Below are 25,927 nucleotides of genomic sequence, written 5' to 3'. Positions count from 1 at the left end.
TTTCCTTTTTAAGCCCCACCCCCTTTAACTCTAAGCCCCGCCTCCTTTACCCCGTTTAAGCCCCGCCCCTTTCCTCCTTAAGCCCCACCCCTTTAAGCCCTGCCCTCTTTAAGCCCCGCCCCCTTCAAGTCTCCAAGCCCCGCCCCCTTTACCCCATTTAAGCCTTGTCCCTTTCCTCCTTAAGCCCTGCCCTCTTTAAGCCCCGCCCCCTTTAAGTCTCTAAGCCCCGCCCCCTTTACCCCGTTTAAGCCCCGCCCCTTTCCTCTCTAAGCCCCGCCCCCTTTACCCCGTTTAAGCCCCGCCCATTCCCTCCTTAAGCCCCGCCCTCTTTAAGCCCCGCCCTCTTTAAGCCCTGCCCCCTTTAAGTCTCTAAGCCCCGCCCCCTTTACCCCATTTAATCCCTGCCCCTTTCCCCCCCTTTAAGCCCCGCCCTCTTTAAGCCCCGCCTCCTTTAAGTCTCTAAGCCCCGCCCCCGTTATCCCGTTTAAGCCCCGCCCCTTTCCTACTTAAGCCCCGCCCCCTTTGAGCCCCGCCCCTTCAAGTCTCTAAGCCCCGCCCCCTTTACCCCGTTTAAGCCCCGCCCCCTTTAAGCCCCGCCCCCTTAAAGTCTCTAAGCCCCGCCCCTTTCCTCCTTAAGCCCCGCCCCCTTTAAGTCTCTAAGCCCCGCCCCCTTTACCCCCTTAAGCCCCGCCCCTTTCCCCTTTAAGCCCCGCCCCCTCTAAGCCCCGCCCCCGTGTGATTTAACCCTTTCATTCCCAGGGCTGAGCTGGCGGGAGGGTGGTGGGCGCGACCCTGAGCCGCCCCCCGCATCAATGGGGGGGGCAGCGCCGCCCCCCCCCCGACACCCCCCCACTTCCCCCCATACAGAGCCATGGTGCCGCCATTCGTGAGTGACCCACAACTAAGGGGGGATATGGGGGGCTGACCCATAAGTGGGGGGCTGACCCATAAGTGGGGGGGGATATGGGGGTCTGACCCATAAGTGGGGGGAGATATGGGGGTCTGACCCATAAGTGGGGGGGATATGGGGGTCTGACCCATAAGTGGGGGGGGATATGGGGGTCTGACCCATAAGTGGGGGTTTGACCCATAAGTGGGGGGAGATATGGGGGTCTGACCCATAAGTGGGGGGAGATATGGGGGTCTGACCCATAAGTGGGGGGAGATATGGGGGTCTGACCCATAAGTGGGGGGGGATATGGGGGTCTGACCCATAAGTGGGGGGGGATATGGGGGTTTGACCCATAAGTGGGGGGAGATATGGGGGTCTGACCCATAAGTGGGGGGGATATGGGGGTCTGACCCATAAGTGGGGGGGGATATGGGGGTCTGACCCATAAGTGGGGGTTTGACCCATAAGTGGGGGGAGATATGGGGGTCTGACCCATAAGTGGGGGGAGATATGGGGGTCTGACCCATAAGTGGGGGGAGATATGGGGGTCTGACCCATAAGTGGGGGGGGATATGGGGGTCTGACCCATAAGTGGGGGGGGATATGGGGGTTTGACCCATAAGTGGGGGGAGATATGGGGGTCTGACCCATAAGTGGGGGGATATGGGGGTCTGACCCATAAGTGGGGGGGGATATGGGGGTCTGACCCATAAGTGGGGGTTTGACCCATAAGTGGGGGGAGATATGGGGGTCTGACCCATAAGTGGGGGGAGATATGGGGGTCTGACCCATAAGTGGGGGGAGATATGGGGGTCTGACCCATAAGTGGGGGGGGATATGGGGGTCTGACCCATAAGTGGGGGGAGATATGGGGGTCTGACCCATAATTGGGGGGGGATATGGGGGTCTGACCCATAAGTGGGGGTCTGACCCATAAGTGGGGGGGGATATGGGGGTCTGACCCATAAGTGGGGGGGGATATGGGGGTCTGACCCGTAAGTGGGGGGGATATGGGGGGCTGACCCATAAGTGGGGGGTGACCCATAAGTGGGGGGCTGACCCATAAGTGGGGGGGGATATGGGGGGCTGACCCATAAGTGGGGGGGGATATGGGGGGCTGACCCATAAGTGGGGGGAGATATGGGGGTCTGACCCATAAGTGGGGGGGGATATGGGGGGCTGACCCATAAGTGGGGGGGGATATGGGGGTCTGACCCATAATTGGGGGGGGATATGGGGGTCTGACCCATAAGTGGGGGGGGATATGGGGGGCTGACCCATAAGTGGGGGGCTGACCCATAATTGGGGGGGGATATGGGGGGCTGACCCATAAGTGGGGGGAGATATGGGGGGCTGACCCATAATTGGGGGGGGATATGGGGGGCTGACCCATAAGTGGGGGGGGATATGGGGGGCTGACCCATAAGTGGGGGGCTGACCCATAAGTGGGGGGGGATATGGGGGTCTGACCCATAAGTGGGGGGGGATATGGGGGTCTGACCCATAAGTGGGGGGGGATATGGGGGTCTGACCCATAAGTGGGGGGGGATATGGGGGTCTGACCCATAAGTGGGGGGAGATATGGGGGTCTGACCCATAAGTGGGGGGGGATATGGGGGTCTGACCCATAAGTGGGGGGCTGACCCATAAGTGGGGGGGGATATGGGGGTCTGACCCATAAGTGGGGGGGGATATGGGGGTCTGACCCATAAGTGGGGGGGGATATGGGGGTCTGACCCATAAGTGGGGGGAGATATGGGGGTCTGACCCATAAGTGGGGGGAGATATGGGGGTCTGACCCATAAGTGGGGGGCTGACCCATAAGTGGGGGGGGATATGGGGGTCTGACCCATAAGTGGGGGGGGATATGGGGGGTCTGACCCATAAGTGGGGGGGGATATGGGGGTCTGACCCATAAGTGGGGGTCTGACCCATAAGTGGGGGGGGATATGGGGGTCTGACCCATAAGTGGGGTCTGACCCATAAGTGGGGGGAGATATGGGGGTCTGACCCATAAGTGGGGGGAGATATGGGGGTCTGACCCATAAGTGGGGGGGATATGGGGGTCTGACCCATAAGTGGGGGGGGGGATATGGGGGTCTGACCCATAAGTGGGGGGAGATATGGGGGTCTGACCCATAAGTGGGGGGAGATATGGGGGTCTGACCCATAAGTGGGGGGGGATATGGGGGTCTGACCCATAAGTGGGGGGGGATATGGGGGTCTGACCCATAAGTGGGGGGGGATATGGGGGGCTGACCCATAAGTGGGGTTGGGGGCTGACCCACAAGTGGGGGGCTGACCCACAAGTGGGGGGCTGACCCATAAGTGGGGGTCTGACCCATAAGTGGGGGGTGACCCATCAGTGGGGGGGGATATGGGGGGCTGACCCATAAGTGGGGGGCTGACCCATAAGTGGGGGGTGACCCACAAGTGGGGGTCTGACCCATAAGTGGGGGGCTGACCCACAAGTGGGGGGCTGACCCATAAGTGGGGGGGACCCATAACTGGGGGGAGGGGTTTGTGACCCATAAGTGGGGGGGATATGACCCATAAGTGGGGTTGGGGGGTCTGACCCATAAGTCGGGGGGTCTGACCCATAAATGGGGGGGTCTGACCCATAAGTGGGGGGGGATATGGGGGTCTGACCCATAAGTGGGGGGTGAAATGGGGGACTGACCCATAAGTGGGGTTGGGGGTCTGACCCATAAGTGGGGGTTGGGGGGCTGACCCATAAGTGGGGGGGATATGACCCATAAATGGGGTTAGGGGGCTGCCCCATAAGTGGGGGTGACCCACAAGTGGGGGGTGAAATTGGGGGCTGCCCCATAAGTGGAGGGGGATATGACCCATAAGTGGGGGGGAAGGTTGGGCTGCCCCATAAGTGGGGGGTGAAGCTGCCCCATAAGTGAGGGAGGAGCTGCCCTATAAGTGTGGGGTTAAGGGGGGTCTAATGCTGCCCTATAGTTGTGGGGCTGATGTTGGGGGTCCCATCACCCCCCACACTTATGGGTCCGTGCCCCCCAGGTTTACCCCCCATATCTGCCGTTCCCGCCGCCCTATGGGGCCGCACCGGGGCCCTTCCGCTACCCCACGGCTGAGCCACACAGGTGGGATATGGGGTGGGCTATGGGGTGGGTTATGGGGGGTTATGGGGTGGGTTATGGGGGGGGTTATAGGAGACTATGGGGGGCTATGGGGTGGGTTATGGGGGGTTATGGGGTGTTATGGGGAGTTATGGGGGGCTATAGGGGGCTATGGGGTGGGATATGGGGGCTATGGGGGGTTATGGGGTGGGTTATGGGGTGTTAAGGGGGGTTATAGGGGGTTATGGGGGGCTATAGGGGGCTATGGGGTGGGTTATGGGGGGTTATGGGGGGCTATGGGGTGGGTTATGGGGGGATATAGGGGGTATGGGGGGCTATGGGGTGGGTTATGGGGTGTTAAGGGGGGTTATGGGGGGCTATAGGGGGCTATGGGGTGGGTTATGGGGTGTTATGGGGGGTTATAGGGGGTTATGGGGGGTTATGGGGGGATATGGGGGGCTATGGGGTGGGTTATGGGGTGTTAAGGGGGGTTATGGGGGCTATGGGGGGCTATGGGGTGGGTTATGGGGTGTTAAGGGGGGTTATAGGGGGTTATGGGGGGCTATAGGGGGTTATGGGGTGGGATATGGGGGCTGTGGGGGTGTATGGGGTGGGTTATGGGTGTTATGGGGGGTTATGGGGGCTATAGGGGGCTATGGGGTGGGTTATGGGGTGTTAAGGGGGTTATGGGGGGATATAGGGGGCTATGGGGTGGGTTATGGGGGGTTATGGGGGCTATGGGGGCTATGGGGTGGGTTATGGGGGGATATGGGGTGGGTTATGGGGGGGTATGGGGGTTATGGGGTGCTATGGGGTGGGTTATGGGGTGTTATGGGGGGCTATAGGGGGCTATGGGGTGGGTTATGGGGGGATATGGGGTGGGTTATGGGGGGTTATGGGGTGGGTTATGGGGAGATATTGGAGTTATGGGGGGTTATGGGGTGGGGTATGGGGTGGGTTATGGGGGTTATGGGGTGGGATATGGGGGCTATGGGGGGGTATGGGGTGGGTTATGGGGTGTTATGGGGGGCTATAGGGGGGCTATGGGGTGGGTTATGGGGTGTTAAGGGGGGTTATGGGGGGTTATGGGGTGGGTTATGGGGGGTTATGGGGTGGGTTATGGGGGTTATGGGGTGGGATATGGGGGCTATGGGGGGCTATAGGGGGCTATGGGGTGGGTTATGGGGGGCTATGGGGTGGGTTATGGGGTGTTAAGGGGGGTTATAGGGGGTTATGGGGGGCTATAGGGGGCTATGGGGTAGGTTATGGGGGTTATGGGGGGTTATGGGGGGCTATGGGGTGGGTTATGGGGAGATATTGGGGTTATGGGGGGTTATGGGGTGGGTTATGGGGGGCTATGGGGGGATATGGGGGGCTATGGGGTGGGTTATGGGGTGTTAAGGGGGGTTATGGGGGGATATAGGGGGCTATGGGGTGGGTTATGGGGGGTTGTGGGGGGCTATAGGGGGCTATGGGGTGGGTTATGGGGGGATATGGGGTGGGTTATGGGGGGGTATGGGGGCTTATGGGGGGCTATGGGGGGGTTATGGGGGGCTATGGGGCAGAGCTATGGGGCAGATCTATGGGGTGAATCTATGGGGCAGAGCTATGGGGCAGATCTATGGGGCAGAGCTATGGGGTGAATCTATGGGGTGAATCTATGGGTCAGATCTATGGGGCGGGCCGTGCTGACCCCCTTGTTCCCCCCCAGGCTGCAGCGTCCTCGTGGCCCCCCATTGCGGGGGGGGGAGGTTGTGGGGCGCCCCCCGGTGCTGAAACACGACGAGCTCAAAGAGTTCGATGAGCTGGACACCGACAACGACGACGGATGGGCAGGTGGGGCTGCCCCATAGCGACCCATAGCCGCCCCATAGCGACCCATAGCCACCCCATAGAGACCCATAGTGAGCTATAGCAACTTATAGTAACTCATCACTGCCCCATAGTGACCCATAACTGCCCCATAGCGACCCACAGCAACCCATAACCGCCCCATAACCACCCCATTACTGCCCCATAGCGACACATAGCCACCCCATAGCTGCCCCATAGCGACCCATAGTCACCCCATAACCACCCCATTACTGCCCCATAGCAACCCATAGCGACCCAGAGCCACCCCATAGAGACCCATAGTGAGCTATAGCAATTTATAGTAACTCATCACTGCCCCATAGCGACCCATAGCGACCCATAGCCGCCCCATAGCGACCCATAGCCACCCCATAACCGCCCCATAACCACCCCATTACTGCCCCATAGCGACCCATAGCAACCCGGAACCACCCCATTACTGCCCCATAGCGACCCATAGCGACACACAGCTGACTTGCGGAATCAAACTCTATAATCCAGAGATGGGTTATAAAGCAGGTATGTTTATTCCAGCGTTGCGCAGCGCCGGGTGCAAGGGGGATAGCTCCTCCAAACTTGCACACCGTAAAGAGAAAAGTGTGTTACAGATATAGGTTAAGCTAATACATAATCAATAGTCTCCTCCTCAGTTTGATTACATATTCATTACATTCCCTATGGCCCCGTTCCCCGCGACCCCATTCCCTCATTCCCCCTGACCCCATTCCCCGCGACCCTTGCCGATGTTTTGGGGTGAAATTCTTCTTCTGTTTTCTTCTTGGTGTTATCTGCTGTTATTGTTCTCCCATGTCGGCATCATCTTGCCCAGGGGGGGATCTAATCCTTCTTGTCAGAGGTCTCCGGACAGTTTCTTCTTATCTTTATTGCCCTCTTCTCTGGCTTTATTTTGACTAAGTGTCTGCAATTCCCCCTTTCCCTGAACTTTTAAATGTACAGTTACCCTTTGTCTTGGTTTCTGTAAAGTTCCCCTTTCCCTTTCTATAGCACAGTGTTACCTTACCACCATTTTGAGGCTTTGCTCACTCTTCAATTCCCCCCTTTTCTTTAATCTAGCAGGCTTTTACCTGCTAGATTCTTAATGGGTCTCAAAATAGGCTCCGCTCTCTACCTTTTGTCTCAGCTCATGTCTCTTCCAAACCTCGTATTCCCTTCCAGTACCTTGGTACAGACACAAAAGACATCTTATATCAACACAAGTAAAACACACCAAGAGTAGCAAGGTGATGCAGGCTAAGAAAAGCTGTTTTAGTCATCCTAAATTTGGCAACTAGTAAGTTTATCCCATGATCCAGAGAAAACTATTCCCCAATCGGTGTTATCCCTGCCTACTCCATGTTGCAATGCATCTTTGGATAAACAGGATATCTCCTTTTGGGTTGTCCATCAAGCATCTGCAGCAGCATCCTCAATTGTTTCTAAGGTTACAGAAATTTTCATACAGTGGTACCCCCCTTTTCTTGGCAGTTCTGTGAACTCAATTTGCCGTTGTTGCCCTGGAAGGCCCTCTCCCATGAAGCCCACTTGTGCCCTGTTCCTGGTACTGGGACTGTACTTTGTAGTGTTGGTTTGCTCAATATATTCTCTTATCTTCCCTTATAACCAATTTCCATAAAATACTAAAGGGCATAATAATGTGTCCATTTGGGCATGCACACATCTGTCAGCTTGCTCTCTTCCTTTCTAAATCATTAATTGGACTCCTGTTCTCTTTAGAATATTTTACAGGTTTTGACTTGGCTTCAGAGATTTTAAGTTTACCGTCTGGAATTGAAGCCCTCTTCAACTGCCTGTTCTGCCACCTGATCTATTATCTTATTTTCTGTTTCCTGTACAGTGTTACATTTCTGATGTCTTTTACAACATATAATAACCATTGGTAGATTTAAATCAGGCTGTTTTTCTTGTGTGTGAGCAATCCTTGCTCTTTTCAGATGGTACTATGAGCGTGTGGCACATATTTAGCATCTGTCCATATGATTAAAGCTCTTGTCAAGGCAGTTATTTCAGTCTTCTGAGGGGAAGTCCCCACAGCTGGTGGTTGTGCTTCGATTACCTGGTCAGTAGCAGTTACTGCATGTCCTGCCTTACAGTCTCCTTGTCTCATAAAACTGCAGCTTCCGGTAAACCAGGTGTCTTCTGCATCTTCTAAGAGTTCGTCCTTCAGGTTCGACTGACCGGCTGGAATGTGCAGCTTCAGTTGATTTAAAGCAGTCATGTAATACTGGTTCTCCGGGAGTTCCGCTAAGGAAAGATACTGGGTTGACAATATTAGTCACAATTATTTCTACATCACCCTGCTCTACCAGGATGGCCTGGTATTTCAGGAATCTTTGGGGTGAGAGCCAATGAACTAATGTCCCCCCTTTTGCCTCCAATACAGTAAACACTGTATGAGATATTAAAACTGGTATCCTTTGGCCCAGTGTAGATTTATGGGCTTCTTGAATATTGAGCACTAGTGCAGCCACTGCCCTCAGGCACCCTGGCCATCCCTTACTCACTTCAAGCTGTTTGAGGTTTACCATCAGTCCGTAGCTGTGTATCCATGGTCAGCACCCTCCTGTCATTCCTGGGAACGTATGGAGTTCCTTGGCAGTTTGCAGCTCATTGGCTTAGCAGATGGCTTCTTTCTTGGCAGTCCTTAAGGTTCAAAGTCCAGCTGTAATTTCTGAGTTATTTGTGCTTTCTGTAAACCAAGAAACTCAGCAAACTCTCAGTCTATTCTACACAGTCCTTTTGTCGCTGTGGCATCCACATGCTCCAGTAAAGTTCCACCCTAGCATGGAGGATCCCAGGTCTCAGGCTCACAAGTTGACCGGTTCTCAAAAATCATTAAGCTGTTCTCACAACCCTGGGTAACACTGTCCAGGTTAACTGAGTCTCTTCTCCCTTTATTAGGGCTTTCCTATTCAAAGGCAAATAACCTTAGGCTTCCTTTAGCCAAACCAGGCAGAAGAGACATCCCTCAAATCCAGAAGGTAAACTCCACCTAGTCATTCCTTAACTTGGTTGATAAAGTGCATGGATTTTCCATTACTGAGTGTATCCATTCAACAATTCCATTACTTGTCCTCATGTCTTCTACCAAACTATCGAAAATTTAGCAAATTGGCAAAACTGGAGTTTTGTACTTGGATTCCCATTCAATTAGTAATTCAAACTCAAAAAATTATCTATTATTTCTTTTATCCTTCTACATTCACATATCCTCAAAGGGCATCACTTTACCCTGAGTGGGTGAGCTCTTGCTTTTAACTTAATTTTTGGCCCTGATGCCCACACCCCTAAGTGTGTCTTATTTGAGATTGCTGTGGCTCCTGGGGGTATAACATTGTTTTTCCCAGTTTGTGTTAATAGTCAGACTTACAATTCTTAATCAGCCAATATTGTTTGACCCTTAGCTCCAGTTTTATTAAATTTCTTGCCAGGGTAACCTGACAGGTACAAGAATTCCTGTATTCCTACTTGTTTTCTTAGTTTATATTTAATTAATTCCAAAAGTAAGCCTTTTCTTGTTGGGCAGTAGCACCTACTAATGTTACAAAACCATCTATGGGTAGTAAGAAGCTCCCATATCCATCAGAAAATGAACTACTTTATCCTGCTTCCTTAGCTGCAGTTTCATCGGTGTATCTGCTAGGGTAAACTTCCCAAGTTCTCATTGTTCAGCTCTGCAATCAGAGACAATTCCTTCTCACTCAGCTTGGTCAGATTTCTCTACCAGTGTCCCACTGCAGTTTGTACACTGCTTTCATTCCAGCGGAGCAGAGCCCTCCCTGGGCTCTTCAAGCCTCCCTCCCCTTTCCTCGTGGGGGATCCCTGGGTCCTATGGCCCTACTCTAGCACCACAACAGTAACAGCTGTTATTATTCTCAATTCCCTGAACATCTCTGATTCTCAATCAGGTGTTTGTTTTGTTATTTGTTGTTGTTGTTGTTGTTGTTTGTTTGTTTTCTTCTTATTGTACACCTCTCTTCAGACCTGACATCCCTGTTTTTATCTTTGCCTTCCTCAACCTTTGTCCTTCCCAAACTTTCTCACTTTCTAAACTCTAATCATTACATTTCACCTCCCCTCCAGAGCCATCCAGTGCTGCCCAGATTTCAGATTTCTCAGATCTCTGCACCTGAAGTCTATTCTCACTTCCAGTGCCCTGTCCTCTCCACCTTCCCCTTTGCTGTTTACAGCAGCAGTCTCTGACCCTGGCTCCCTCTCCCACTCTGAGAGTTCTGATTGCAGGGGAACGGTGCGGGGGGGTTGTTCTCATGCCAGCACAGATAAACTCACTTTCTCTTTAACCCTTTTTCCTCTGTACCCTATTCCACTATTTGTACCCTCAGTTACACTTCCACATACCCTCAACTATACTTCCGTATGACATTAACAACTACACTTTCTTATACCAGCAAAACAGTTTGTCCCATTCCCTTCAAAACGCACAAATCAAACAACACAGTTCTTCAGTTTCCATAAACACTCTTACTACCTTATAACTTTCCCTTAGCAATCCATATTGTTCAGTTATACCTCTCGCTACAGAGCCAGCACTGACTGACCCACCTTCCTTACACCTCTTCGCAGGCAGAACACAGTATCACATAAATGGCTTGATACTCATTCCACACAGACATCCCTCTATATGTTCATTGTCCCTATCCTCCAGCTTATACACCAACCACCATTGATTACAATATTTAATCAAGTTTTTCCGACTCAGGGTTTCTCTTGATTTCCCAGCAATATCTCGCCAGTGTGCCAGTATACACCCCAGGGGTGAGCGCGCAGGGACCTCTTTGCTCTGTGATTTTCCCATCGTAACTTAATATAAACCACCGTATTCTTTTATAAGTAAAACCACTTCTGACACAACAGCATTGTTATGACTTATGACCACATACTTTACAACAACCAGTAATTAATAATACAAAATAAACATGTATTAAAACAAAGACAAACAAGTATTGGAGACAACTTTCGCTTCGTCCGTCCCCGGCCGTTTCCCTCGCGGGAGGACGGAACCGCGGGTCGGGACTCCGCACTCGCCCCGCAGCTGTGCTGCGTCTCACTCACACCACACTCACACGACAATTCAAACAGAATTACAATATATCATTTGTTAAGCTTAACCAAAGATGTTAAGAACACCGGTGCTAGTTGTTGACTTAGGTCACCTATATAAACAGCACTGTACGATACCAATTATCCCAGGATTACCCAAATCACCCTGTACCAGAGAGCAGACAAGCTCTGCCCAATTAGCAATCACCTGAATGTGAGCAATAGCTCTTTTACCATGCGTACGACTTACTGGCCCCTTTGTAGGCACTCCCTAGGGAGTCCTAACCCAGCCGGCAACCTAACCTAACCCGTGAGCTCACATCCCTGGGGGGGAGCACGCCGACTCCACTGTGCCCTGCGTAGGACGTCTCCTCACGACTTACGGGTCCCCCATTTCACATACCTGGTCCGCCGATAGATGGTTCTTGTCTGCTCCTGCAGTGATCAGATGAGGGAGGGGAGTCCTTCCGAGAAATCTCGGGGCGCGCCAAAGGCGTCCCCCTTCTCAGCTGGTCCTGCAGCCGAACAGAGAGGGTCCCATCTGGGGTGCCAAATTGACTTGCGGAATCAAACTCTATAATCCAGAGATGGGTTATAAAGCAGGTATGTTTATTCCAGCGTTGCGCAGCGCCGGGTGCAAGGGGGATAGCTCCTCCAAACTTGCACACCGTAAAGAGAAAAGTGTGTTACAGATATAGGTTAAGCTAATACATAATCAATAGTCTCCTCCTCAGTTTGATTACATATTCATTACATTCCCTATGGCCCCGTTCCCCGCGACCCCATTCCCTCATTCCCCCTGACCCCATTCCCCGCGACCCTTGCCGATGTTTTGGGGTGAAATTCTTCTTCTGTTTTCTTCTTGGTGTTATCTGCTGTTATTGTTCTCCCATGTCGGCATCATCTTGCCCGGGGGGGGGATCTAATCCTTCTTGTCAGAGGTCTCCGGACAGTTTCTTCTTATCTTTATTGCCCTCTTCTCTGGCTTTATTTTGACTAAGTGTCTGCAATTCCCCCTTTCCCTGCACTTTTAAATGTACAGTTACCCTTTGTCTTGATTTCTGTGAAGTTCCCCTTTCCCTTTCTATAGCACAGTGTTACCTTACCACCATTTTGAGGCTTTGCTCACTCTTCACAGCGACCCATAACCGCCCCATAGCTGCCCAATAGCGACCCATAACCGCCCCATAACCACCCCATAGCTGCCCCATAGCGACCCATAGCGACCCATAACCACTCCTAACTACCCCATAGCTGCCCCATAGCAACCCATAGCAACACAGAACCACCCCATAACCACCCCATTACTGCCCCATAGCGACCCATAGCGACCCAGAACCACCCCATAGCTGCCCCATAGCGACCCATAGCAACACAGAACCACCCCATAACCACCCCATAGCTGCCCCATAGCCACCCATAACCAACTGCCCCATAGCGACACATAGCCACCCCATAGCCCTGCCCCATAGCTGCCCCATAGCTGCCCCATAGCAGCCGGCTGTGCCCCACAGGAGCCCACGAGGAGGTGGATTACAGCGAGAAGCTGAAGTTCAGTGATGAAGAGGATGGGAGGGAGTCGGACGAGGAGGGGTGAGTGCGACCCATAAGTACGGCCTGCCCCATAAGTGCCTTCAAGTGCCCCGTAAGTGATGTGTGAGCCCCATAAGTGCCTTCAAGTGCCCCATAAGTGCCTTCAGGTGCCCCATAAGTGCCATGTGAGCCCCATAAGTGCTTTGTGTGCCCCATAAGTACCTTTGTGTGCCCCATAAGTACCTGTCGGTGCCCCGTAAGTGCTGTGTGTGCCCCATAAGTGCCTTCAAGTGCCCTATAAGTGCCTTCAGGTGCCCCATAAGTGCTGTGTGTGCCCCAGAAGCGCCTTCAAGTGCCCCATAAGTGCTCTTTAAATGCCGTGTGAGCCCCATAAGTGCTCTGTGAGCCCCATAAGTACCTTCAAGTGCCCCATAAGTGCTTTGTGTGCCCCATAAGTGCTGTGTGAGCCCCGTAAGTGCTCTGTGAGCCCCATAAGTACTTTCAAGTGCCCCATAAGTGCTGTGTGTGCCCCATAATTGCCATGGGGTGCCCCATAAGTGCTCTGTGAGCCCCATAACAACCTTTGTGTGCCCCATAAGTACCTTTCGGTGCCCCATAAGTGCTGTGTGTGCCCCATAAGTGCTTTGTGTGCCCCATAAGTGCTGTGTGTGCCCCATAACAACCTTTGTGTGCCCCATAAGTGCCTTCAAGTGCCCCATAAGTACCTTTTGGTGCCCCATAATTGCCATGTGAGCCCCATAAGTGCCTTCAAGTGCCCCATAAGTGCCTTCAAGTGCCCCATAAGTGCTCTGTGAGCCCCATAAGTACCTTCTAGTGCCCCATAAGTGCCTTCAAGTGCCCCATAACAACCTTTGGGTGCCCCATAAGTGCTCTTTAAATGCCATGTGAGCCCCATAAGTGCTCTGTGAGCCCCATAAGTGCCTTCAAGTGCCCCATAAGTGCCTTCAGGTGCCCCATAAGTGCTGTGTGTGTCCCAGAAGCGCCTTTGTGTGCCCCATATGTGCTTTGGGTGCCCCATAAGTGCTGTGTGTGCCCCATAACAACCTTTGTGTGCCCCATAAGTACCTTCAAGTGCCCCATAAGTGCTGTGTGTGCCCCATAAGTGCTGTGTGAGCCCCATAAGTGTCTTTAAGTGCCCCATAAGTGCCGTTGGGCGCCCCATAACCACATCTCCCTCCCCCCATAGGAAGGAGAACGCCCCCCCCCCCTCTGATGTCCATCCCAGCCCCATGTGTGCCCCATAAGTGCTTTGTGTGCCCCATAAGTGCCGTGGGGCGCCCCATAACCACACATCTCCCCCCCCCATAGGAAGGAGAACACCCCCCCCCCCTCTGATGTCCATTTCAGCCCCACGGAGGAGCCGCCGCCGCCCCCCAAAGCCGCCCCCCCCCCCACGGAGGGTCCCAAAGAGCCGCCCCCCCCCCCCCCAACGGCGAGACCCCCCCCACCACCACCACCACCGCCCCCCAACCGCGGCAGCTGGGCCCAGCCCAACGACTTCCCGGTACGTGGATGGGGGGCAGAGATCTGTGGGGCTGGGGGGGGGGATCTATGGGGCTGGGGGGCGGGGGGGCAGAGATCTATGGGGCTGGGGGGGGGATCTATGGGGCTGGGGGGGGGATCTATGGGGCTGGGGGGGGGACCTATGGGGCTGGGGGGGGGATCTATGGGGCTGGGGGGGGGATCTGTGGGGCTGGGGGGGGGATCTATGGGGCTGGGATGGGGGGGCAGAGATCTATGGGGCTGGGGTGGGGATCTATGGGGCTGGGGGGGGGATCTATGGGGCTGGGGGGGGATCTATGGGGCTGGGATGGGGGATCTATGGGGCTGGGGGGGGGACCTATGGGGCTGGGGGGGGACCTATGGGGCTGGGGGGGGATCTATGGGGCTGGGGGGGGGGATCTGTGGGGCTGGGGGGGGGACCTATGGGGCTGGGGGGGGGATCTATGGGGCTGGGGGGGGATCTATGGGGCTGGGGGGGGGGGGGGGGGTCAGATATGTGGGGCTGGGGGGGGGATCTATGGGGCTGGGGGGGGATCTATGGGGCTGGGGGGGGGATCTATGGGGCTGGGGGGGGGGATCTATGGGGCTGGGGGGGGGGATCTATGGGGCTGGGGGGAAGATCTATGGGGCTGGGGGGGGATCTATGGGGCTGGGGGGGGATCTATGGGGCTGGGGGGGGGACCTATGGGGCTGGGGGGGTGATCTATGGGGCTGGGGGGCAAGAGGGCAGAGCTATGGGGCTGGGGGGGGATCTATGGGGCTGGGGGGAAGATCTATGGGGCTGGGGGGGGGATCTATGGGGCTGGGGGGCGGGGGGGCAGAGATCTATGGGGCTGGGGGGGGATCTATGGGGCTGGGGTGGGGGGGCAGAGATCTGTGGGGCTGGGGGGGGCAGAGATCTATGGGGCTGGGGGGGGGATCTATGGGGCTGGGGGGCGGGGGGGCAGAGATCTATGGGGCTGGGGGGGGATCTATGGGGCTGGGGTGGGGGGGCAGAGATCTGTGGGGCTGGGGGGGGCAGAGATCTATGGGGCTGGGGGGGGGATCTATGGGGCTGGGGGGCGGGGGGGCAGAGATCTATGGGGCTGGGGGGGGGACCTATGGGGCTGGGGGGGGGATCTATGGGGCTGGGGGGCGGGGGGGCAGAGATCTATGGGGCTGGGGTGGGGGGGCAGAGATCTGTGGGGCTGGGGGGGGCAGAGATCTGTGGGGCTGGGGGGGGCAGAGATCTATGGGGCTGGGGGGGGATCTATGGGGCTGGGGTTGGGGGGGCAGAGATCTGTGGGGCTGGGGGGGCAGAGATCTATGGGGCTGGGGGGGGTGTCAGATATGTGGGGCTGGGATGGGGGAATGGGGGGGAGGATGGGGGGGGCAGATCTATGGGGCTTAGGTGGTAATGGGGGGAATGGGGGGGGGAATCTGTGGGGCTGGGATGGGGGGGGAGATCTATGGGGCTGGGGGGGGGAATGGGGACAGATCTATGGGGCTGGGGGGGGGGCAGATGTGTGGGGCTGGGGGGGGTGGGTTGGGGGGCAGAGCTATGGGGCTGGGGGGGGGTGGAGCAGAGCTATGGGGCTGAGGTGGGAATGGGGGGAATGGGGGGGAGGATCTGTGCGGCTGGGGGGGGGATCTATGGGGCTGGGATAGGGATATATATGGGGCTGGTGGGGGGGGGAGATGGGGGGGACCAGATCTATGGGGCTGGGATGGGGGGGGAGATCTATGGGGCTGAGGTGAGGGGGGAAATGGGGGGGGGGCAGAGCTATGGGGCTGGGATGGGGGGGGCAAATATGTGGGGCTGGGGTGGAGGGGGGCGGCAGATCTATGGGGCTGGGATGGGGATATATGGGGCTGGGATGGAGGGGGGGCAGATATGTGGGGCTGAGGTGGTAATGGGGGGGGATTTGTGGGGCTGGGATGGGGATCTGTGGGGCTGGGGTGGAGGGGGGGAGATGGGGCAGATCTATGGGGTGGGGGGGGGGCACAGATATGTGGGGCTGGGGTGGGGATCTATGGGGCTGGGATGGGGGAGAAAGATTGGGAGGTCCAGATCTATGGGGTTTGGATGGGGATCTATGGGGCTGGGATGGGGGGGAATGGGAGGTCCAGATCTATGGGGTTTGGATGGGAGGGGAATGGGGGGTTCAGATCTATGGGGCTGAGGTGGTAATGGAGGGAATGGGGGGGAATCTGTGGGGCTGGGATGGGGGGGGAGATCTATGGGGCTGAAGTGGGGGGGGTGCAGAGCTATGGGACTGGGATGGGGGGGAGCAGATCTATGGGGCTGAGGTGAGGGGGGAAATGGGGGGGGGGCAGAGCTATGGGGCTGGGATGGGGGCGGCAAATATGTGGGGCTGGGGTGGAGGGGGGGGGCAGATCTATGGGGCTGGGATGGGGATATATGGGGCTGGGGGGGGAATGGGGGGGGCAGAGCTATGGGGCTGGGGTGGGGCTGGGGGGAATGGGGGGTGGGATATGTGGGGCACAGCTACGGGGCTGGGGGGGGTAGATCTATGGGGCTGGGGGTGGGGGATGAATGGGGGGTGGGATATGTGGGGCAGAGCTATGGGGCTCGGGGGGGGGCAGATCTATGGGGCTGGGATGGGTGGGGGGGGAGCAGATCTATGGGGCTGGGGGGGGGAGCAGAGCTATGGGGCTGGGATGGGGGGGGCAGAGTGGGGGGCTGGGGTGGGGGGGGAGCAGAGTGGGGGGCTGGGGTGGGGGGGGGGCAGAGTGGGGGGCTGGGATGGGGGAGCAGAGCTATGGGGCTGGGGTGGGGATATATATGGGGCTGGGGGGGGGGGGAGATGGGGGGGACCAGATCTATGGGGCTGGGATGGGGGGGGGCAGATATGGGGCTGGGATGGATGAGCAAATCTATGGGGCTGGGGTGGGGGGAGGCAGATATGTGGGGCTGGGATGGGGATCTATAGGGCTGGGATGGAGGGGGAGAGATGGGAGCAGATCTATGGGGCTGGGGGTCTCTTGGGGGGGACCAGGTGGTCTCTCTATGGTCACTCTATGATCCCGCTCTATGGTCACTCTATGTTCTCTATGGTCTCTCTATGTTCACTATGGTCACTCTATGTCTTCTCTATGGTCTCTATGCTCTCTATGGTCCCTCTATGTTCTCTATGGTCACTCTATGGTCACTCCATGTTCTCTATGGTCTCTATAGTCACTCTATGGTCACTCTATGGTCTCTATAGTCACTCTATGGTCACTCTATGCTCTCTATGGTCACTCTATGGTCACTCCATGTTCTCTATGGTCTCTATAGTCACTCTATGGTCACTCTATGGTCTCTATAGTCACTCTATGGTCACTCTATGCTCTCTATGGTCACTCTATGGTCACTCTACATCCTCTCTATGGTCTCTATGTTCTCTATGGTCACTCTATGGTCTCTATGGTCACTCTACATCCTCTCTATGGTCTCTACGTTCTCTATGGTCACTCTGTGTTCTCTATGGTCACTCTATGGTCCCTATAGTCACTCTATGGTCACTCTATGCTCTCTATGGTCACTCTATGGTCACTCTACATCCTCTCTATGATCTCTATGGTCTCTCTGTGGTCACTCTACGTCCTCTCTATGGTCTCTCTGTTCTCTATGGTAACTCTATGTTCTCTATGGTCACTCTATGGTCACTCTATGTCCTCTCTATGTCCTCTATGGTAACTCTATGCTCTCTATACAGACTCTCTGGTCTCTCTATGTGACTCTATGGTCTCCCTATGATCTCTATAGTCACTCTATGCTCTCTATAGTCACTCTATGGTCACTCTACGTCCTCTCTATGGTCTCTATGTTCTCTATGGTCACTCTATGCTCTCTATGGTCACTCTATGGTCACTCTACATCCTCTCTATGGTCTCTATGTTCTCTATGGTCACTCTATGGTCTCTATAGTCACTCTATGGTCACTCTATGTTCTCTATGGTCACTCTACATCCTCTCTATGATCTCTATGGTCACTCTATGGTCACTCTATGTCCTCTCTATGGTCTCTCTGTTCTCTATGGTAACTCTATGCTCTCTATGGTCACTCCACATCCTCTCTATGGTCTCTACGTTCTCTATGGTCACTCTATGCTCTCTATGGTCACTCTATAGTCCCTCTATGTAACTCTATGGTCTCTATAGTCACTCTATGGTCACTCTATGCTCTCTATGGTCTCTATAGTCACTCTATGGTCACTCTATGGTCTCTATAGTCACTCTATGGTCTCTATAGTCACTCTATGTCCTCTCTATGCTCTCTATGGTCACTCTATGGTCACTCTATGGTCACTGTACATCCTCTCTATGGTCACTCTATGTTCTCTATGGTCACTCTATGGTCCCTCTCTATGGTCTCTATGGTCTCTCTATGTTCTCTATGGTCTCTATGTTCTCTATGGTCTCTCTATGTTCTCTATGGTCCTACTCTATGATCTCTGTGGTCACTCTATGGTCTCTATCCTGACTCTATGGTCTCTATGGTCACTCTATGGTCACTCTATGGTCTCTATAGTCACTCTATGGTCACTCTATGCTCTCTATGGTCACTCTATGGTCTCTATAGTCACTCTATGGTCACTCTATGGTCACTCTATGTTCTCTATGGTCACTCTATGGTCACTCTATGGTCACTCTATGCTCTCTATGGTCACTCTATGGTCACTCTATGTCCTCTCTATGGTCTCTATGTTCTCTATGGTCACTCTATACTCTCTCTGGTGACTCTATGGTCACTGTGTCCTCTCTATGTTCTCTATGGTCACTCTATGGTCACTCTGTAGTCTCTATCCTGACTCTATGGTCACTCTATGTCCTCCCTATGCTCTCTATGGTCACTCTCTGGTCACTCTACGTCCTCTCTATGGTCTCTGTGTTCTCTATGGTCACTCTATGGTCTCTATAGTCACTCTATGGTCACTCTATGCTCTCTGTAGTCACTCTATGGTCACTCTATGGTCTCTATAGTCACTCTATGGTCACTCTATGTTCTCTATGGTCACTCTATGGTCACTCTATGCTCTCTATGGTCACTCTACATCCTCCCTATGCTCTCTATGGTCACTCTATGGTCACTCTACGTCCTCTCTATGGTCTCTATGTTCTCTATGGTCACTCTATGCTCTCTATGGTCACTCTATGGTCACTCTATGCTCTCTATGGTCTCTTATGTTCTCTATGGTCTCTATGGTCACTCTATGGTCCCTATAGTCACTCTATGGTCACTCTATGGTCCCTCTCTATGGTCTCTATGTCCTCCATGGTCACTCTATGGTCACTCTACATCCTCTCTTTGTACTCTATGGTCACTCTATGGTCTCTCTGGTCTCTCTATGTTCTCTCTATGGTCTCTATCCCAACTCTAAGATCTCTATGGTCCCTCTCTATGATCTCTATAAGCTCTCTATGTTCTCTATGGTCACTCTATGGTCACTCTCTGTTCTCTTTAAGGTCTCTATGATCTCTCTGGTCTCTCTATGTGACTCTATGGTCACTCTATGGTCTCTATACTGACTCTGGTCACTCTATGGTCACTCTATGGTCCCTCTCTATGGTCTCTATGAACTCTATGGTCACTCTACATCCTCTCTATGATCTCTATGGGCACTCTATGGTCTTTATACTGACTCTATGGTCACTCTATGATCTCTATGGTCTCTCTATGTTCTCTATGGTCACTCTACATCCTCTCTATGGTCTCTATGTTCTCTATGGTCACTCTATGATCTCTATGGTCACTCTATGTCCTCTCTATGTTCTCTGTGGTCACTCTATGCTCTCTATGGTCACTCTATGGTCACTCTATGTCCTCTCTATGGTCTCTATGCTCTCTATGGTCACTCTATGTCCTCTCTATGATCTCTATGGTCACTCTATGGTCACTGTACATCCTCTCTATGGTCTCTCTGTTCTCTATGGTCACTCTATGGTCACTCTATGATCTCTATGGTCACTCTACGTCCTCTCTATGGTCTCTCTGTTCTCTATGGTAACTCTATGCTCTCTATGGTCACTCTATGGTCCCTATAGTCACTCTATGGTCACTCTATGCTCTCTATGGTCACTCTATGCTCTCTATGGTCACTCTATGGTCACTCTATGCTCTCTATGGTCACTCTATGTTCTCTATAGTCACTCTATGGTCACTCTATGGTCCCTCTCTATGGTTTCTGTGCTCTCTATGGTCACTCTATGTTCTCTATGGTTACTCTATGGTCACTCTATGTTCTCTATAGTCACTCTATGGTCACTCTATGCTCTCTATGGTCTCTATGTTCTCTATGGTCACTCTATGCTCTCTATGGTCACTCTACATCCTCTCTATGGTCTCTATGTTCTCTATGGTCACTCTATGCTCTCTATGGTCACTCTATGGTCCCTATAGTCACTCTATGGTCACTCTATGGTCCCTCTCTATGGTCTCTATGAACTCCATGGTCACTCTATGGTCACTCTACATCCTCTCTATGATCTCTATGGTCACTCTATGGTCTCTCTGGTCTCTCTATGTTCTCTCTATGGTCTCTATCCCAACTCTAAGATCTCTATGGTCCCTCTCTATGATCTCTATAAGCTCTCTATGTTCTCTATGGTCACTCTATGGTCACTCTCTGTTCTCTTTAAGGTCTCTATGATCTCTCTGGTCTCTCTATGTGACTCTATGGTCACTCTATGGTCTCTATACTGACTCTGGTCACTCTATAGTCACTCTATGGTCCCTCTCTATGGTCTCTATGAACTCTATGGTCACTCTACATCCTCTCTATGATCTCTATGGGCACTCTATGGTCTTTATACTGACTCTATGGTCACTCTATGGTCGCTCTATGGTCACTCTATGATCTCTATGGTCACTCTACATCCTCTCTATGGTCTCTATGTTCTCTATGGTCACTCTATGGTCTCTATAGTCACTCTATGGTCACTCTATGTTCTCTATGGTCACTCTACATCCTCTGTATGCTCTCTATGGTCACTCTATGGTCACTGTGTCCTCTCTCTGGTCACTCTATGCTCTCTATGGTCACTCTATGCTCTCTATAGTCACTCTACATCCTCTCTATGGTCTCTATGTTCTCTATGGTCACTCTATGCTCTCTATGGTCACTCTATGGTCACTCTATGCTCTCTATAGTCACTCTACATCCTCTCTATGGTCTCTATGTTCTCTATGGTCACTCTATGCTCTCTATGGTCACTCTATGGTCACTCTATGTTCTCTATGGTCACTCTCTGTTCTCTATGGTCACTCTATGGGCACTCTATGGTCTCTATAGTCACTCTATGGTCACTCTATGCTCTCTATGGTCACTCTATGGTCTCTATAGTCACTCTATGGTCTCTATAGTCACTCTATGGTCACTCTATGCTCTCTATGGTCACTCTATGGTCACTCTATGTTCTCTATGGTCACTCTATGCTCTCTATGGTCACTCTATGGTCACTCTATGCTCTCTATGGTCACTCTATGGTCACTCTATGCTCTCTATGGTCACTCTATGGTCACTCTATGTTCTCTATGGTCACTCTATGGTCTCTATAGTCACTCTATGGTCACTCTATGCTCTCTATGGTCACTCTATGTCCTCTCTATGGTCTCTACGTTCTCTATGGTCTCTCTGTTCTCTATGGTCACTCTATGCTCTCTATGATCTCTCTGTTCTCTCTATGTGACTCTATGGTATCTGTCCCCATTCAGGACGATGACGAATCATGGCGGCAGCGGCGCCGCCGCAGCTCGGAGGTCTCGTTGGCGGTTGCGCGCGCCCGGCGCCGGCGGGAAGCGGAGGAGCAGCGAATGGCGGAGCAGCGCCGAGCCGCGTGCGCGCTAAAGCTCAAGCGATTGGACGAGCGCCTCTCACGTGACCAAGCGCCCGCTTCTACTTCCGCTTCCGGCTCCAACGCCGCCGCAGCTACTTCCGCTTCCGGTTCGTCTGCGGGTGGGCCGGAAGGAGCCCAGCCCGCGACCGGAAGTGCGGGCGAAGCGCTGAAGGGGGGAGACCGGAAGTGCAGCCCCGCCCCCACCGCGGGGGGGGAAGAGGAGGAGAAACAAGATGGCGGCGGTCAGTGGGGGGGGGGGGGGCGGGGTCTATTATGGCGGACTATGGGGGGGGGGGGGGTCTATGGGGGGTCCATTATGGGGGTCTATGGGGGGGGGGGTCCATTGGGGGTCCATTATGGGGGTCTATGGGGGGGGGTCTCCATTATGGGGGTCTATAGGGGTCTATGGAGGGGGGGGGTCCATTATGGGGGTCTATGGGGGGGGGGTCTTCATTATGGGGGTCTATGGGGGGGTCTCTATAGGGGGGGGGCTATGGGGGGTCTCCATTATGGGGGTCTATGGGGGGGGGGTCTCCATTATGGGGGTCTATAGGGGTCTATGGGGGGGGTCTATTGGGGGTCTCTATGGGGGGGTCTCTATGGGGGGGGGGGTCTCCATTATGTGGGTCTATGGGGGGTGGGGTCCATTGGGGGTCTCTATGGGGGGATATGGGGGGGGGGGTCTATTATGGGGGTCTATGGGGGATATGGGGGGGTCTCTATGGGGGGGGGTCCATTGGGACTCTATGGGGGGGGTCCATTGGGGGTCTCTATGGGGGGATATGGGGGGGAGGGGTCCATTATGGGGGTCTATGGGGGGGGTTCATTGGGGGTCTCTATGGGGGTCTATGGGCGGGGGGGTCTCCATTATGGGGGTCTATGGGGGGGGGGTCCATTATAGGGGGATATGGGGGGGGGTCCATTATGAGGGTCTATAGGGGTCTATGGGGGGGGGTCTCTATGGGGGTCCATTGGGGGTCTCTATGGGGGGATATGGGTGGGAGGGGTCCATTATGGGGGTCTATGGGGGGGGGGGGTCCATTATGGGGGTCTATAGGGGTCTATGGAGGGGGGGGTCCATTGGGGGTCTATGGGGGGGGTTTATGGGGGTCTATGGGGGGGGTCTCTGTGGGTGGGGTCTATGGGGGGTCTCCATTATGGGGGTCTATGGGGGGGTGGTCTTCATTATGGGGGTCTATAGGGGTCTATGGAGGGGGGGGGATCCATTATGGGGGTCTATGGGGGGGTCTCTATGGGGGGGGGTCCATTGGGACTCTATGGGGGAGGTTCATTGGGGGTCTCTATGGGGGGATATGGGGGGGGGTCCATTTTCGGGGTCTGTGGGGGGGGTCCATTATGGGGGAGGGTCCATTATAGGGGTCCATTATGGGTGTCTATAGGGGTCTATGGAGGGGGTCCATTATGGGGGTCTATGGGGGGGGTTTATGGGGGTCTATGGGGGGGTCTCTGGTGGGGGGTCTATGGGGGGGATGCATTATGGGGGTCTATGGGGGATATGGGGGGGGGGGTCCATTATGGGGGTCTATGGGGGATATGGGGGGGTTTCTATGGGGGGGGGTCCATTATGGGGGTCTATGGGGGGGTCTATGGGGGGGGGGTTCATTATGGGGGTCTATAGGGGTCTATGGGGGGGGTCTATTGGGGGTCTATGGGGGGGAGGTCCATTGGGGGTCCATTATGGGGGTCTATGGGGGGGGGGGTCCATTATGGGGGTCTATGGGGGGGGGTCTCCATTATGGGGGTCTATGGGGGGGGGTCCATTGGGGGTCTCTATGGGGGGATATGGGGGGGGGTTCATTATGGGGGTCTATGGGGGGGGGTCTCCATTATGGGGGTCTATAGGGGTCTATGGAGGGGGGGGGGTCCATTATGGGGGTCTATGGGGGGGGGGTCTCCATTATGGGGGTCTATGGGGGGGTCTCTATAGGGGGGGGTCTATGGGGGGGTCCATTATGGGGGTCTGTGGGGGATATGGGGGGGTCTCTATGGGGGGGGGTCTATGGGGGGTCTCCATTATGGGGGTCTATGGGGGATATGTGGGGGTCTCTATGGGGGGGGGTCCATTGGGACTCTATGGGGGGGGTCCATTGGGGGTCTCTATGGGGGGATATGGGGGGGGGGTCTCCATTATGGGGGTCTATAGGGGTCTATGGAGTGGGGGGGTCCATTATGGGTGTCTATGGGGGGGGGTCTCCATTATGGGGGTCTATGGGGGGGTCTATGTGGGGGGGGTCCATTATGGGGGTCTATAGGGGTCTATGGGGGGGTCTCTATAGGGGGGGAGTCCATTGGGGGTCTATGGGGGGTTCTATAGGGGGCTATGGTGGGGTTTCTATGGGGGGGGGGGGTCCATTGGGGGTCTCTATGGGGGGATATGGGGGGGAGGGGTCCATTATGGGGGTCTATGGGGGGGTCTCTATAGGGGGGGTCCATTATGGGGGTCTGTGGGGGTCTATGGGGCGGCCTATAGGGGTCTATGGGGGGGAGGTCCATTATGGGGGCCTATGGAGGCAAAGGTCTCCATTATGGGGGTCTATTGGGGGGGGGGTCCATTATGGGGGTCTATGGGGGGGGGTCCATTGGGGGTCTCTATGGGGGGGGTCTCTATGGGGGTCTATGGGGGTGTCTCTATGGGGGGGGGTCCATTGGGGGTCTCTATGGGGGATATAGGGGGGGATTTCTATGGTGGGGGGTCTATTATGGGGGTCTCCATTATGGGGGGATCTCTATGGGGGGGGGGGTCCATTATGGGGGTCTATGGGGGGGTCTCTATGGGGGGGGTCTATTAGGGGCTTCAATTGGGGGGAAGGTCTCTATGGGGGCCCATTGGGGGCATCTATGGGGGGGGTCCATTATGGGGTTGTCTATGGGAGGGGCCATTATGGGGGGCTTCAATGGGGGGGGGGTCTATTGGGGGTCTTTATGGTGGTGTTCTCTATTAGGGGCCCCTTTGGGGGTCACTATGGGGGCTCTATGGGGGGGCTTGAAGTGGGGGGGGGGGGGTCTCATTGTCCCTTATTACCCCCCCCATTCTAACCCCCCCCCCCCTCCCCCTCTCTCCCCCCACAGGCAGCAGCGCCGCCCCCCCCCATCCCCCCCCCCCATCCGAGGAGCAGCCCCCCCCCACTCCCCCCCTCCCCCCCCCCAACAACAACATCCCCGCCCCGTCCCCCCCCCCTCGACGCCCACCCCCCCGTCCTGCAGCCCCAAAAATGGGGGGGGGTCCTTGGGGGCGACCCCTCCCCCCCCGGAGCCCAAAATGGGGCTGACCCCACCTGGGGGGGTGGGGGGGGTCGAAGCTTTGCTGGTGGTCCCGGTGCCCCCCCCCCACACACGGCAGCAGCCCCCACCCCCACCCCCGCCCCCCCCCAACAACAACGCGGGACCGACCCCCCCCCCCACAACGACGTACCCCAAGTACCAGAAGTCGCTGCCCCCCAGGTTCCAGAGGCAGCAGCAGGTGGGGGGGGCACTTGTGGGGCTGGGGGGGGCACTTGTGGGGCTGGGGGGGGCACTTATGGGGCGGGGGGGTACCTATGGGGGGAGCACTTATGGGGTAGGGGGGCACTTATGGGGCTGGGGGGCATTTGTGGGGCAGGGGGGCACTTATGGGGCTGGGGGGGGGGCACTTATGGGGCGGGGGTGCACTTGTGGGGCCGGGGAGGAGCTTATGGGAGGGGGGGTGACCTTATGTGGCGGGGGGGGGCGCTTGTGGGGCAGGGGGGGGGCACTTATGGGGCAGGGGGGGCACTTATGGGGGGGGGTGCTTATGGGGGGTATCTATGGGGGGGGCACTTATGGGGGGTGGGAAATTGGGGGGCTAATCTATGGGGGGGGAGCACTTATGGGCCCCCCCCCATGTTATGAATGAGTCCTTTACCCCCCCATTGTTATGAATGAGTTCATCCCCTCCCATTGTTATGAATGAGTCCTTTCTCCCCCCAATGTTATGAATGAGTTCATCCCCTCCCATTGTTATCAATGAGTTCTTCCCCCCCCCATTGTTATTCATGAATGAGTCCCTTACCCCCCCCCCCCCCCATGTTATGAATGAGTCCTTTCCCCCCCCATAGTTATTAATGATTCCTTTTCTCCCCCCCCATAGTTATTAATGAT

At 55.1% G+C, this 25,927-nt stretch overlaps 1 protein-coding gene across 7 annotated transcripts in view; it reads left to right on the top strand.

Moving 5' to 3' along the window:
• LOC146750966 (uncharacterized) overlaps nt 1–25,287 on the top strand; it is a 34,416-nt gene extending 9,129 nt beyond the window's left edge. The window contains exons 3-10 of one of the 7 annotated variants that reach the window (XM_085535898.1): nt 760–886; nt 3,920–4,002; nt 5,690–5,814; nt 6,241–6,351; nt 12,426–12,504; nt 13,774–13,969; nt 21,669–22,032; nt 24,881–25,287. In XM_085535898.1, the coding sequence (XP_085392024.1) occupies nt 872–886; nt 3,920–4,002; nt 5,690–5,814; nt 6,241–6,351; nt 12,426–12,504; nt 13,774–13,969; nt 21,669–22,032; nt 24,881–25,080 (1,173 nt within the window). In that variant the 5' untranslated portion in view covers nt 760–871 and the 3' untranslated portion in view covers nt 25,081–25,287. Of the gene's footprint in view, nt 1–759; nt 887–3,919; nt 4,003–5,689; nt 5,815–6,240; nt 6,352–6,405; nt 11,515–12,425; nt 12,505–13,651; nt 13,699–13,773; nt 13,970–21,668; nt 22,033–24,880 lie in introns of those variants that run through there. The other 6 variants (XM_085535899.1, XM_085535901.1, XR_014941997.1 and 3 more) reach the window with 6 other exon arrangements.
• The last annotated feature ends 640 nt before the right edge of the window (nt 25,288–25,927 follow it).

This window comes from Coturnix japonica, unplaced genomic scaffold (genome assembly GCF_054131305.1).
Source record: "Coturnix japonica strain WE unplaced genomic scaffold, WE-NBRP24 Scf219, whole genome shotgun sequence".
Lineage (NCBI taxonomy): Eukaryota > Metazoa > Chordata > Aves > Galliformes > Phasianidae > Coturnix > Coturnix japonica.
This window is presented reverse-complemented; position numbering and strand designations above follow the sequence as displayed.